Consider the following 14,109-nt stretch of genomic DNA (forward strand, 5'->3'; position numbering starts at 1 on the left):
CCATTTCCGTCCAACAGATACACTATTGACCAAATTACTATATTATTTTTTTCATCAGTCTTCCATTAATATATATTATCTTTTAACTTTTATGAAAAAACCTTTTTGCCATATTTACTGTCATAACCAATATATCCAATTATTTCAATCAAAAAGTCAAAGGTTATTTTATTTATTTTAATGTCATATAACTTTATGTTATTTTGCCTCGGAGTCCAGATAAGAAATAATGATGAATTAATCTTACCAGCAGGTGGCGGAATACAACAACGGCTCTTAGCCGCAGCTCGTGGTCACTACATGAGTAGAAGAAGAAGAACATTGGAACAAGCATGGCAGGAAGCATCAGCCCCACTGCGGCTCCGGTAACTAGTTCTCTGTCTAAACTACAGTCTTTAAATGGACTGTTTGCGATATATAAGAAACAAGGACCGACGTCGGCAGACGTGTTGAATACGCTGAAAGAAGCGTTACTCAAAGGTAATACGACCGGAACGCGGAAATAAGTTTGTCATTTATTGAAGCTAAATGTGAAATGTTTTATCTTTCTTCAGAAGCTGGTGTTCAAAACCCAAACCCGCGAAAGAGGAAGAAGCAGAGCCTGAAGATTGGGCACGGGGGGACGCTGGACAGCGCCGCCAGTGGGGTGTTAGGTGAGCGGGTCCACGTGCGGCTGGCTGTTGTCATCCGGGCTGGCTGGGTGCTAGTGGGTGCTAGTGGAGCTAAAGGGAAACACTTTTATAGACGTGCAGCACAGAATTGTGGGCACTCTTCCTAGCTGTCTCTGCGGGGCTAGGTTAGGCAAATACAATAGAAGAAATTAAATACAAAACTATACAAAATACAATAAACACAAGGGAGACAAATAATGTAAAAGCCAATGATTAAAACCCTTAAAACTAAGGCTATAACATTCCTTCAAATTAAAAGAGACAAATAAAAAGCTAGGTCTTTAATTTCCTTTTTTAAACTACAGAGAGAGCTTGCCATTCTAATATCCAGAGGTAGAGAGTTATAGTTTAGGCATAAAAACAGAAGGCACTTATATGGGACACATGAAGAAAATTCAATCGAAAAGCAGTAGAGTTGTGATCTGATGGCAGCAGCCTGACATAGTGAATAGCGAATGCGATGTTGGAGAATCGCTCATACAAAATATCAGTGAGTTCAGAGAGGCAGTGTAGGGATTTGTGTGTGGTGCTCAGTAGGGCTGAACGATTTGGGAAAATAATCTAATTGCGATTTTTTTTCCCCCCAATATTGCAATTGCGATTTAATATGCGATTTTTTAAATTTATGTTTTTTGTTATCCTCTTTTTTTTTCCCGAACAAAAACATAAATGAATGGAATGACCAACACATATATTAGATACATTTAGGTTAAATGTTCTTTCCCATTAGGCTGGCGCCTATTTGTTGAGATTAAATTAAATATGTATGAGCTTGAAATAAATGCACTTTTTATTTTAACTTGCTTTGACAAGGAACATCTGTGGGCTTTGCCACTGATGGCCATTTTTAAGTAATTTAAACAAAGGGCCTGCACTTTGTAACACTGTGCAAAACTTTACGTCTTTAAGAAATTTAGTTTTTTTTTAAATATATGTATCTTCTGCTCCCAAGTCGCTAACATTCTTCATCTGCTCTTTTTTGTACAGCTCCGGGTATCGCAGTCTGACTGTAGTATGTACGGAGGGGGTATACTGTACCGTTTACTTCAACCGGTATCTATCAATGCCATGAACCCAGGTCTTGGACCGTGCTGAGAGGGTCATATCTTTGGGCTATGAACTGGTTTATTGCCCGGAGTTGCATTGTGGCCCCATGCCGTTTTGAATTACGTTCAGAATGAGGTGACATCTTTTCAAACATTTCGCGTCAGGTGATTCCTGTCTTGAGGTATTTGGCTTGTCTGGCCGCACTTGGTGCTCGGCTATTTGGCCATACCAAACTGTCCATACATTGATTTGGTGGTATTTTTTTTGAGTGCGTGGAAGTTATGAGTGTTACCCGTGAAGTAGCAACGGGGAGCCTGGGGGGCATTGCTCCTGCCCACAACACCTGACGCCTGCGCAGCATCTTCTTTTTTGGAAAAACCCAATAGTCTACACACCACCGACGTGCTGGTTTTCTCCACAGTAAAGTCTCAGCGTTGGTCAGTTCTGATGTCCGGTCGAGCAGAGGGCCGTTGCGCGGCAAACGATGTCTAAAGGCCAGCATGAAAAGGCTGGATGATGCAGCCGAGTTGTCCACTCTTTCGCTCGTGTCACGTGACCACCTTGTAATCGCGCACGTTGCGGTTAGAAAATCGTGTTTTATCATATCGCGATATTATCGCAAATGCAATTAATCGTTCAGCCCTAGTGTTCAGAGGATGAGCCACTGAAGGACTACATTCAGTGTGATATATGTATGAGAGATTCAGATTTCTGTTTACTTTAGCCCATTAATTTAGAACAATGAACAGACAGTTTCACTGGAACTACTTAGTAAGTGTTCTACATCAGGTATTACTGGACACCCAGCAACCAATCAGAATTGAGTATTCACCCAGATGATGGTATAACGCTTTGAACAAGTAAAAGAACTTTAGAATCAGTTCTAAAAGATACAGGCAGCAAGTGCAGTGTCAATGGACTGATGTGATCCATTTTCCTAGTTTCAGTTTAGATGCTGCCGCATTAATTACAGTAATCTTAACAACTGGTTATAAAAGCGTGAGTGAGTATTTTGGCGTCATTCTGACTTAAATGTCTGACTTTGCCAATATTACTAAAATGAAAAAATGCTGTTTTTAATTAGCTTGTTAAAATGAGAATTCAAATTTAAATCAGAATCTAAAATTACTCCCAAATTTGTGACATCATTTTTAATCTGTTTGGTAAAGTCACCCAGCATTGAGTAAAATGTTTCCTTATAAAATGTGGCCTTATTAAGATATATTCCCTTATTTAGCTTTAGAGAGTTGCATATCTTTATGTCAGCATGGCACTGAGAGCGTGTAGTGTGTTGGGGTTGTTTAGTGAGACAGCTACATTTTGATATTTAGTTATAATGATCGTTAAAACGTCACAAACATTCCCAGGGCCACTGATGAATATTACGGCTGTAAAATTGGCTGTAAAATCAACAATCTGTACATCATTAACACTGCCATCTCTCAGGGACGCTAGCAGGACTTCAGACTCTAACACTGTCTCTTTGACTTTCAGTGGTTGGTGTTGGGAATGGCACAAAGATGCTCAGTACAATGTTGGCTGGTTCTAAGGTGAGTTTGTTTGCACTCATGTAAACAGTAGATACATAGTCAGTCAGCTGATACATACAACAAAGCTATAAAGAGCTACATCAACAAACCTGTTCTGCTCAAAAACCATGTGTGTATTTCCTTTTATGACAATTCTCTCTTCATTGTAAAACCATAGCAGGAAGAAACATACCACAAAAATAGAGAAAGCTGTAAGCAACAATGTGTGATGGTAGCTACAACAGAATGTATGTTATTATATGATGTGATACAATCAAATGAAACTTGATTTGGATTAAACCGGGATATACAATACTGAAAAGAGAGAAATAATGACTTTAGGAAAACCTAAACATGTTGGATACAAGAAACCAAGTGTATTAAAGCTGCAGTAGCTAATCTTTATAAAAATAAGTTTGTCATATTTGGTGAAACTTTCACTGTATCCTGACAGTACATGACACAGATAATCTGTGAATGAGAACAATCAATCGGAGCCAAGAAAGATAGTTGATTGCTGGTCTCATTCCCAGGTTGTCAAATACGTTTATACAACGTTTTCTTTCGGGTTTAAATGATTCTTACAAATGCCATTAGGAGCACTAGGAGGAACCAGAGGAACCTGATCTTTTTCACATATTATCTCTCATGTACTACTGTCATATAGTGAAAGTTTCAGCAAATGACATTATTTTTATAGTTGCCTACTATAAAAATTATTTGTAATTTCACACTTTAAGCTCACTTTTGGGAGGATTTTAATCATAGTAAAGCTGAATTTTGAAGAGAAGACAAATACCAATTTTGTGGGTAGTACCACAAAAGTAACATAACTAGTAGTGTAACTTATTACTGTTGGCAGGCAGTAATAAGTAAAGTCATATTCTTTTTGAAAGAAATTATTACATATTTTGAGTAACGAGCCTAACACTGCTGTACAGTCACTAAACCCTACCACACTTATTTTTTTAAATTGAGAAATTCTGGCATGAAATGATACACTGGGTTAGCTGGTGCTTTAGGGTGTTTATGCCTCCGCATGTTCAGGCTCACTGTGACCCTAATGGTGACAGACATTAGGGTCACAGTGATGAACATCCTTCGTAAATGCGACTCATCCCTCAGAACACCTTCGTGGGAATTTCTTCAACTTTGGCACAACAAACTCCATTTGGACTCAAGGATTACTGAAATTACAGTTTTGGTGGCTGAAGGTCACTGATGTCACAAAACACGGGTTTTTAGGTCACAGCTCAAGCATTTATAAAGATAATTCATCGAAAAATGTCACCAACGATTTAATAGGTACAACGATGAAGTAATGAAACTATTTTTTTTTTTTTTTTCAACTGTTACTATGGTCTTGGAATAACTAATTTCTTTGGCCTTTTATTCAGCACCATAACTCCAGGAACCAAAGGGAGAGAATGTGACACCATGGGGAGCATATTTTAACAGATTAGTCAGACAGCTTGAATTTGGTGACACTTGACTTAAAGCGTCATTTTTTTTTATCATAAAGAAAGCTAACAATCAGAGTTCATCAGCAAACTTACCAATATATCTCTTCACAATGGCTATTGACAATCATTAGTGTATAGAAATAATACAAGAGAGGCGGAGAGAACTGGATTTTTCTCTGCATTCTGTTCGTGAGGAAGTCAAGGAATTCAGCCCTATGCGTTGGGTCTATGCAAAAATGTTGACTAGTTTCTCCAACTAGCAAAATGTGGCTGGACTGGAACGGAAAGCTGATGAAGAAGTCAACAAAAAGCTGCGTGTTTCTATGGTAAATTAAGTAAAGGCGAAAAGGTAAGCATCTTGCCCTCAAAACTCTGTGGTCCCATTAAGCATGACCGCTTGGCTCCAGAGGCAGAGCGGTCGTCCAGGAAGGTTGTTGTTCGATCTCCCGCTCCCTCCCCGCCACGTGTCGAAGTATCGCTTTGAGAAAAAGATACTGAAACGAAATGCTTCTATCGTTATGTAAATGCTGATGGGAAATCATTAGTTTTCTGTTCGATGGGCTTTGCCCATCACTTCGAGGTCGAATGTGGTGTGAAAGGGTGAATGCGGCACGTAGGTGTAAAAGTGCTGTTGATGGGTCGAAGACTAAGGTGCAACAAGTGACAGGTCCATTTTACCTCTACCAAACTGAAACAGGCTCCATAAGCGCTCTGTTTTTTGTTAAGAGTCTGCACCTTTTGATTAGCCACCACATCCCATAGAGATGGCAGCCCTCTGCTGGATAAGGTGACAGTTGGATAAGATGTCATTTTAAAAATAGGAACCCATGTCACAGTGCTATATTACCCCATGCCTGGTTCTTCTCTGGAACTTTTAGCTGCCCACAAATCCTGCACACTTCCTTAGTAACTGTTTTTAGCTCACGTCTCAAGGATCTCATTAGCCTTTTTTCGCAGAAAGCAGTTTTCGTGAAAACACGCGTATAACGACACTGCACACTACTGTCCTCAACCAAGTGCAGCAACGACGCAGTTAAGAAAATATTAACTGCTTGAAAGGATCCGTATGAGGGGAATATCACCTGGGTACTGAACTTGGGTACAGTCATAGCGGCTTTCAGGAAAAACACTACGTTTGGACAGACAACTGTCAAGCTGTTTTAGCCCCAACATTGTGGAATAGTCTTCCCATTCCACTCAGATTCACTGAATCCTACTGGAGCAGTTTTTAAAGTTGCTACTCAAACCCCACCTCCTACAGGCAGCCTTTTCTATACTATTTTATATTGTTTTCGTTTTTCTCATCTGTCGTCTCTTTTAAATTTATCCCCCTTCTTGTTTTTATCTCTTTGTTTGTTTTATTTACAATGCTATTTAATGTTTGTTTCTGTGTGTTATGTTATATTTATTTGTTGGTTTGGAAAGTACTTTGGATCTCTGTGTCAAAAAGGTGCTTTAAAAATAAAGTTTTACTACTTACTTACACTAAATGAACTTGTGTTGCTTGAGTTAGCTATCAGTGTATGCTGGCCCTGCTATCTGCCTTGTCCGGTTAGGTCGGTTCACCTCATGGGAACCGTAACCAGGGCGGCATCCTCTATCACCAAAGCGGGGACAGAGAGCTTCAGGACCAGCATGAATGTTTACAGACCTTCGTAGGAGAGGGAAACACAACCGAATTTGACAGTGACTTGACAGGAGGTCCTTACTCTGCCACTTTTTCCCAGTACTAACACCGTCCGCACCACGAGTCTTTCCTTCTTCTTCTTCGGCTTATCGGCTGCACATACTGCTGGCCATAACCTGTTTGTTCATTATGTTCCTTTGAAGTTAATCTTATACTTTTATGTAGTCCAATACTGTACAGAATTCACTTTCTTCAGCAATTTAGTCTTGTTACCCATGTTTGAGTAAAGTAAGCAGAAATCAGCATAAGTTTTTTCTAGCTGCTTCCAGGTTTCTTAAACAGCTTCCCCTTGTGTCGCCCTGCCCCTAGTCCATTGAATTCGTTCTGATGTTTGACCTAAAGGGTATCTTTTGCTTTCACTTGTTTATTTTATTGTTAATGTTTTAGGTATAATATCACCAAAGGCAGTGCATACTTAAAACCAAATTAAACACTTGCTTTCTATTTATAGTTTATATTTGGTGTTAAAATGACGCAGTGGTTTATTGGAGACAACAAGATTGATGTGTGCCTGTTTGTTTTTCAGAAATTACAGTTGCAGTCGGGGGAACTGGGAAAGCACAGATAAGTCCTTGATGCCACCTCGGAAAGTGTGATTCTGGAGAAAGACTTTGGTAAATTATTGAAGTATAAACTGACAATTATTTCAATCCATTCAGCAAGTGCTAATTTATCGTGTTACAAATTTACAGAACTGATGTTCACGTTTTTCTTTTCCACAGCACACATAACCCAAAATTGGACTTTGAGGGAAGCGAAAGCCGTTCACGACTGGCGACATCCCATGCAAGTTCCTAACAAAAAAAACACGTGAGAAACATTTGGTGTAGGGACAGAAAACGTTCAAGCGGTTGAAGTTAGCAGATATACAATCCTGTGTTCGTAAAATGAATTTAATGAATCAAAGCAGTCAAGTGAACATTTTGTCCTCAAAGTTGATGTGTTACACGAAGCAGGAACAAAGGGGCAGTGTGAGGATCTGAGCGCACTTCTTGACAAGGGGCCAATTGTGAAGGCTAGACGACTGGCTTCAGAGATCTCCAAACCTGCAGCTCCTTGTGGGGTGTTTCCGGTCGCAGTGGACAGTACCTATCAAAAGTGCTCCCAAGGAAGAAAAGCGGTGAACCGGAGACACGGGTCATGGGGGGCCCAAAGGCTCATTGACTGCACGTGGGGAGTGAAGGCTTGGTCCTTCTGGTCCGATCAAACAGACCGAGCTAACCGCTGCAGCTCAAACTGCTGAAACAGTTAATGCTGGTTCTGATAGAAAGGTGTCAGAACACACAGTGCATCACAGTTTGTTGGTATGGGACTGTGTAGCATTATGAACCCAGGTGGTCAGAATATTATGATGGTTATCAGTGTATATTCAACTTAAATGTGGTGCAGTGAACCTTGCAGCCTGTAGAGGTTGCCAGCAGGGCTTTACTCTCATATTATACATCTGCCACTTTCCCTTTAAAGAAGCTCTCCTGCTAGTGGCTGTGGCACTTCATGTAGGCAAACAGCCTAAAGTTGCAACATTTCGCACTGAGGGAAAAGGAACTCTTCAGCATGACGGTGTCTATAATATGGAACTGTACAATATGTGTAATGTATACATCTTTCCAGTTAAAAAAGACTGGCATTGTCAGTATGAAGTGATTTATTGATGTTCTGTCATTTCAGCTACTCGGCACTGAAGAAAGACGGTCAGCGTCTGTCTGTCATGCTGAAAAAAGGTCATAAGGTTGAGGCCAAACCAGCCAGACCAGTCACTGTGTATAACCTGACCCTGCAAGAGTTTAAGCCTCCTCTCTTCACTCTGGGTTAGCACACATTGCTTAATGCAGCATTTCTGTCTTCTGTGTCAGTGTTTCTCAAACAATTTTACACCACGTACTACCTCACAAAATACCAGGCTGTCCAAGTACCATCATTATAACCAACGTTAAAATACAGCAGCGTAGGCCGACCCTATTCAGCTAAAGACAGTTTACACAGGAGACACCTTTTAATCCTGAATGGAACTGGTTCAAGAACCAGAGCTAATTTGTTAAAAAAAAAGTTACTCCTAGTCCACACTTCTCTTCCTTTTAGTTCCCATTTGGAATTATTATTGCAGTGTTTTTGAACCATTCATTTTACCCCCTGTTACTATCTTACCATCACTTTTCAGCTCCTAACTAATCATGGATGTATCCATGTGCTATGTGCATGAACGTGGTAAATGGTAAATGGACCTGTCTTGCGTAATAGTCGCCTTTCTAGTCTCCCGACCACTAAATGCCACATTCAACCCTTTCACACACATTGCACCAAGTGATTGGTAACAGCCCATTCGAGACAGAAACTAATGCATTCATACACATTCACGACACCGACGCCACCAGCATCAGGAGCTATTTGGGGTTCAGTATCTTGCTCAAGGATACTTCGACATGTGGCAGGAGGAGCCCACTGTTTTCCACTGTTTCCATTTTCTTTTTATGTAGAATTTACAATTAAAATAGTTTTATTTCTGTAACAGATATTGAGTGCGGTGGTGGATTCTATGTCAGAAGCTTGGTGGATGACCTAGGAAAAGGTGAGATTCATTCTATTTCACAATTTCCTTATCAGCATCATTATGGAAAATGTTACAATCTGAGCCAGAAATCAACGCTGTTGACACTTAACCATGAGAATAAACGGTTCCTGTGTGCTGCAGCTCTGTCGTCGTGTGCTCATGTGAAGGAACTGATTAGGACCAAGCAGGGTCAGTTCACCCTGGAGGAGCACGCCTTATATGAGGAGAAGTGGACCCTAGAACATATCCTGCGCTCTCTGCAACCCTTCTCACACTCAGAGCAGGGCCCGGATTGTACAAAACCAGCAGAAGCCGACACCTGAGGAACACACACTGAACAAAATGAAAGTGGCGAGCTGGGGTTGCTGTCCCCTCAATGATTAGTTACCACTCACCTGCTTTGCTTTTCCTGTGAAGAGAACATCCTGTCTAAACACGTCAAGTTGAAGGTGTGTTGTTGAGCAAGAGAAGTGTGACAAGTTGAGACAAATGTCAAAACTCAAAAGCACCACACAACTAATCGATTTAATCGCAAAACATTATCAACAGATTAATCAATAATGAACATAGTCACAGAGACTTACAGTGTATATTAAACACTAAAAGAAACATTTTCAAACTGCATGATTTATTGATTTATGCGGAAAATACTCTAAATAGTATACTTTTATACAGTTCCTTTATTAACATAATTTGTTTTAAATGTACGGAATCTTTTAAGCTCAGCAGAAACATTAACTTAAAGGTGCTGTAAGCATTTTTTGTTATAAGTGTTAATTACCTCTACATTCCGACAGCCATCACAAAGTGTTCAGCCAGTAACGTGGGTTTCCCAGTCCCTTCTTTCCGCAAACAGAGGATATATTTTCTGGTATCCTGTTCCCACTTCATCAAATCAGGAGAGAGAACTCCACAAAGAGGCAGTGCTCAACAAGGCAGCAGAATTTCACCGTGGTGACGTGGGGAGGAGGAATGCTAACTGCAAATACTGACAGGAAGTTAGCCAAAATGCCGATTTCAATTACAGCACCTATTTAAGGTCCAGTGTGTAAAATTTAGGAGATCTATTGGCAGCAATGGGAAATAATATTCATAGGTATCTGGTAATAAGTGTATAAACAAATAAGAATTGTTGTGTTGTCGTTACCTCCCTTGTTTATTTTCCTTCATTTAGAATCTAAATAATGTGAGATCCGTAATGGCCGTTAAAATGTTAGACAGTCTTGTATTAAATACTTATCAATTACACCTTCTGTAGCAATGCTGGAGAATACATTCATAAAGCAAGTCAAATATATATTAGTCATTTTACCTGCAGATTTCTTTATGGAACTGCCATGCTGTTTGCTCTAAACAGTGAAACAGTTTCTTTTCTTCCGATACACGGTGTTGAGCTGTTTTTGTTTAGTTTTTTTAAGATTGGTGTACTCAACATCTGAAAGTGTTCAGATCAGCAGTGGTACTGCATGTGTAATTGAATTTGTTTTGCACTTACAAATTAAATATTCAAGTGAAAATAACATTTTGTCTTTGTTAATACTTAGATTTAGATTTCAACATCATTCAGAGTGGCTGCTAGTAAAAGGACTAACTAGGAATCACTGTCTTTTCCTGCCCATTACTACACATCTGATTGTCTGACACAACGCTGGAAAGCTATAGTGCCTTTGACAGTAATTAAAGCAAAAAAGTATGGGATGCATACTTACTATGGTAGCTGTGATTGCAGTCTATTCCTAGTGTGCTAGATGAGAGTTTTTCTAAATGCAGAAGTCTTGTTTTACATTTGTTTTCTTTTTTCCTGTGTTTCTTCCTCTCTTTTAAACCTAACTTTACTGCCTCATATCTTCCATAAATAACAGGAGAGGAAATATCAGACTTGGTGCATACTTTGTGGTTTGACTCTCAGCATGTATGCCTGAATTACTAAATATAAAACCTATTGTAGTTTGTCAAAAAATAGGTGTACTAACTTAAGTCAAAGTCTTGACTTATCTCATGATCTCAACATAGTAACCTAGAAGATTTACTGCGTCAATCCCCAATGGGGAAATTAATATTCTAATGGGTCCAAAATACAGTCATGCACACACAGGGCTTATAGACATGCAGGAGAGCTGGTGGAGTGATGGGCTGCCATGTAGCAGCGCTTCAGGAGTTAGGCAACCTTTTGGTTTCCCAAAACCTTCCATTTCCCGAGACAAGTCTTAAAAGGGTTGATTTTCTTTGCCACTGTCACAAAATGTTTGCTCATGGTGGGAATTTTTGGGTCTCTGTTAATCATTTTATAAGGAGTACGGTCTAGGCCTGCTGTATTTTTAAAGTGTCCTGAGATAACTTCTGTTATGATTTGCTATTGACATCTCATAGGAGGGACACTTCAATATTCTGGAAATATTTCCATTACTAACATTATATTCGAACAAAAATGACAAAAAGCAGTTTACATACATTTTATATGATCATTTTATATAATTTTTGTTGTTCACAGCCAAGCAACAAAAGGCCACAAACCTGCTCTCTTCTTATCAGCCGCTTGCACACATTTGCACCTTTGACCTTTGCCATTATTTTCTGCCAAACAAAATACCATTTTAAAAACAATTGTGTTTTTATTTGTATTGTATATGAACAGGTAACTGAGATGAAACAACTAGAGAAAATTATAATCTTGAAGGCTAAATTATAATATATTTTTGACATATTGATGTGGCCCGGATAGAGGGGGATGAAGAAAATGAAGAAAATGGCCCCCAGCCCGGCAGTTTAAGATCCCTGACAAAGTAAAATCACTCCATTCCTATCTGACGCTTCCAGTACACATTAAAATGGGGCCTATTAAAGGACCAGTAGTTTTTGAGGGATTTAAATGAAAGTAAAAAGTGTAACGACCAACCCTGTTCTCCCCTACAAGCACTGTAACTCATTCATTGTTAGGGACTAAGTAACATTCTAAATGTAAGATGACTCTTATATTCATATAATAATAATAATAATAATAATAATAATAATGTTGTTGTTTTTATTCCTTTTCTATCACTGTGTAAACTGACTATGTGACATATTTTACTGATATTTCATATTATATTCAATGCATAACAATAGAACCACTAATACACTGTACAATGAACCCAAACAGTGAACACAATAACTGCAGGACATTTGTTAAAACCAGAGATTTGGATAATTATCAGCAGATTATGATGTGAATATTACCTGGAGGTGAGTTTTCCTGATAGTTTTAGGATTTTTTAATATAATTTGGTCCAGGCCCCCAGGTTGGGAACCACTGGTTTACGGTTTATTTACATACTTGCTGGTCAAATAATGTAGGACTATGTTATTTTATTACAAATAAAATTATTTACCTTATTTGTGGGTTTTTATTATTTACCTGCGTTTGGTGTAGCTCTGTGTGAAGACAGAAGGAGACACGGTGTGCATGTTTTTGTGTGCAAAACAAAATTCCAATAAATATATTTTTAAAAGTCGTGCAGGTAACACTGATAATGTGTCATTGAGATTTTTTAGTTATTAACTGTCACATATTGGGCGCCAGCGGCCAGTAGCAGCAGCCTGTTGAGCTGCCCCGCAGCCATCAATCCTTCCTGGACAGGAGTCTGACGCCGCGGGGAGCCGGCTGGATCAATGAGCTGCAATCATTGTCTCAGTCCAAATATTAGCCATTTGGTGATTTCTTTCATGTCTTCAAGGCTGCTCATATCCCTGTTTGCTCTCTGAGTCCACTTTATCTAAATTACAGCCGTTAGAAAGTTGACTTTAAAGTCGCATCAGAAAATCGAAGCATTGGATCCTAGCGCGCTGCAGCCTGACATCATTTATGAAGTCACCTGGCAAATACAGATCAAGATGGCCCCGGGCACGTGCAGCTGTGGCCCCCAGAGAGGCAGCTTTAACTGTGGAACAGAGAAGTTCCCGGTTATTGTTTAACACTTTACGGAAACGCGTGTGAGGGGATAAACAGACACTTTAGTGAGCCATTAAACCCATTTGCATTTATAGTCAATATCGTAAGTGTATCACCTCCACCGCACTGATAGGCGGATTTCACAGGAAAACTCCAAACATTCAAATGATGAGTTAATCACTCGCCATTCAGTGTCACCGTTAGGGATGTGGATTGCAGTTGACTTGTACTACATTGTTAAAGATAACACTCAGAGCTGTTTGATGAGTGGGAGAAAAGGAGAGACATTTGACTGGCGTGTGGGCTGTGCGTAAAACCAGGGCCATCATCACATCGAGCTCAGCTCATATGGACTGTTTTTTTTCTTTGGGGGTTTAAGGTCCTGGAGGTTGGATTGGACATGTATGCTGGGTATTTTACAGGCGGATTACAGTACTTTTTGATTGGAGATCAGATTTGGAGAAGAACTGTTAGTCAGAAATTGGAACTATAGTAAAGTGCAAACTGATCATAATGAAACCCAAATATTCATATTTTATTTTTTGTATTAATTTATTTAGTTTACAACAGTATGGCAGTGAGGGGCCACTTCATAGAAACAGACATAAGTATAACATGTAAAGTACAGCATGTGTGTACACTTCATTCATGGAGACAGGCCCAAATCTCTAGAGTGTAAAAATAAATGATAAAAGGAGTGGAGGAGTATGACTTTATGTTCCGTAGCTGTTGGTCCTAGGGACCCCTGAGCAAGAGCCTCCAGTCCAAAGTACAGAAATCCTGATTCCGACCCTTTATTATTGAGTATCTGCTGATACAGAGTGATACAAAAAAATTTCATTGAATACAAAAATATACCTTTCTCTATTTTCTCTCTTCTTTGTTATTTTTTTCCTAACACACCTTCACAGCGTGTGTTTTGTTTTTACATTATTAAAATTAACACTGCAGTGTCAGGTTAATGTTTGACTGTAGAATGGCTCTGCTTTAAGAACCTGCATCATCATTTTGTATTAATCTGTGTATAGCTGGGGTGCCCAAAGTGGGGCCCAATTGGCATAAGATTCCATTTGGCCACCAGATTTGTTTTTTTAGCAAAAAACAATTTAGAATGTATTTAATAATATATATAACATGAATCACTGTGCTGTGAATCATTTATGCTATTTATTTGTGAGGTAAAAATGCTGTTTGGATCCCTAATTATTCATTATTTGTATAATCTGAGCACAGAGG

At 39.3% G+C, this 14,109-nt stretch overlaps 1 protein-coding gene across 1 annotated transcript; it reads left to right on the forward strand.

The window, feature by feature from the left end:
• Nucleotides 1-293: 293 nt before the first annotated feature.
• On the forward strand, nt 294-10,462 carry trub1 (TruB pseudouridine (psi) synthase family member 1). Its single transcript, XM_035670416.1, has 7 exons — nt 294-480; nt 555-653; nt 3,213-3,268; nt 6,267-6,436; nt 8,039-8,205; nt 8,907-8,963; nt 9,087-10,462. The coding sequence occupies exons 1-7, from the start codon at nt 333-335 to the stop codon at nt 9,266-9,268; spliced, it is 879 nt and encodes a 292-aa protein (XP_035526309.1). The 5' UTR covers nt 294-332; the 3' UTR covers nt 9,269-10,462.
• Nucleotides 10,463-14,109: the final 3,647 nt, after the last annotated feature.

Source organism: Morone saxatilis, unplaced genomic scaffold, assembly GCF_004916995.1.
Source record: "Morone saxatilis isolate NCDOM2014 unplaced genomic scaffold, NCSU_SB_2.0 Contig1, whole genome shotgun sequence".
NCBI lineage: Eukaryota > Metazoa > Chordata > Actinopteri > Moronidae > Morone > Morone saxatilis.

Bases quoted from the DNA above. Each gene is read 5' to 3' on its own strand.
- trub1 (XM_035670416.1), top strand. From the start codon at position 333: ATGGCAGGAAGCATCAGCCCCACTGCGGCTCCGGTAACTAGTTCTCTG. The intron at 481-554 runs GTAATACGACCG...ATCTTTCTTCAG, and splicing joins GAAAGAAGCGTTACTCAAAG to AAGCTGGTGTTCAAAACCCA. The intron at 3,269-6,266 runs GTGAGTTTGTTT...TTGTCCGGTTAG, and splicing joins CAATGTTGGCTGGTTCTAAG to GTCGGTTCACCTCATGGGAA.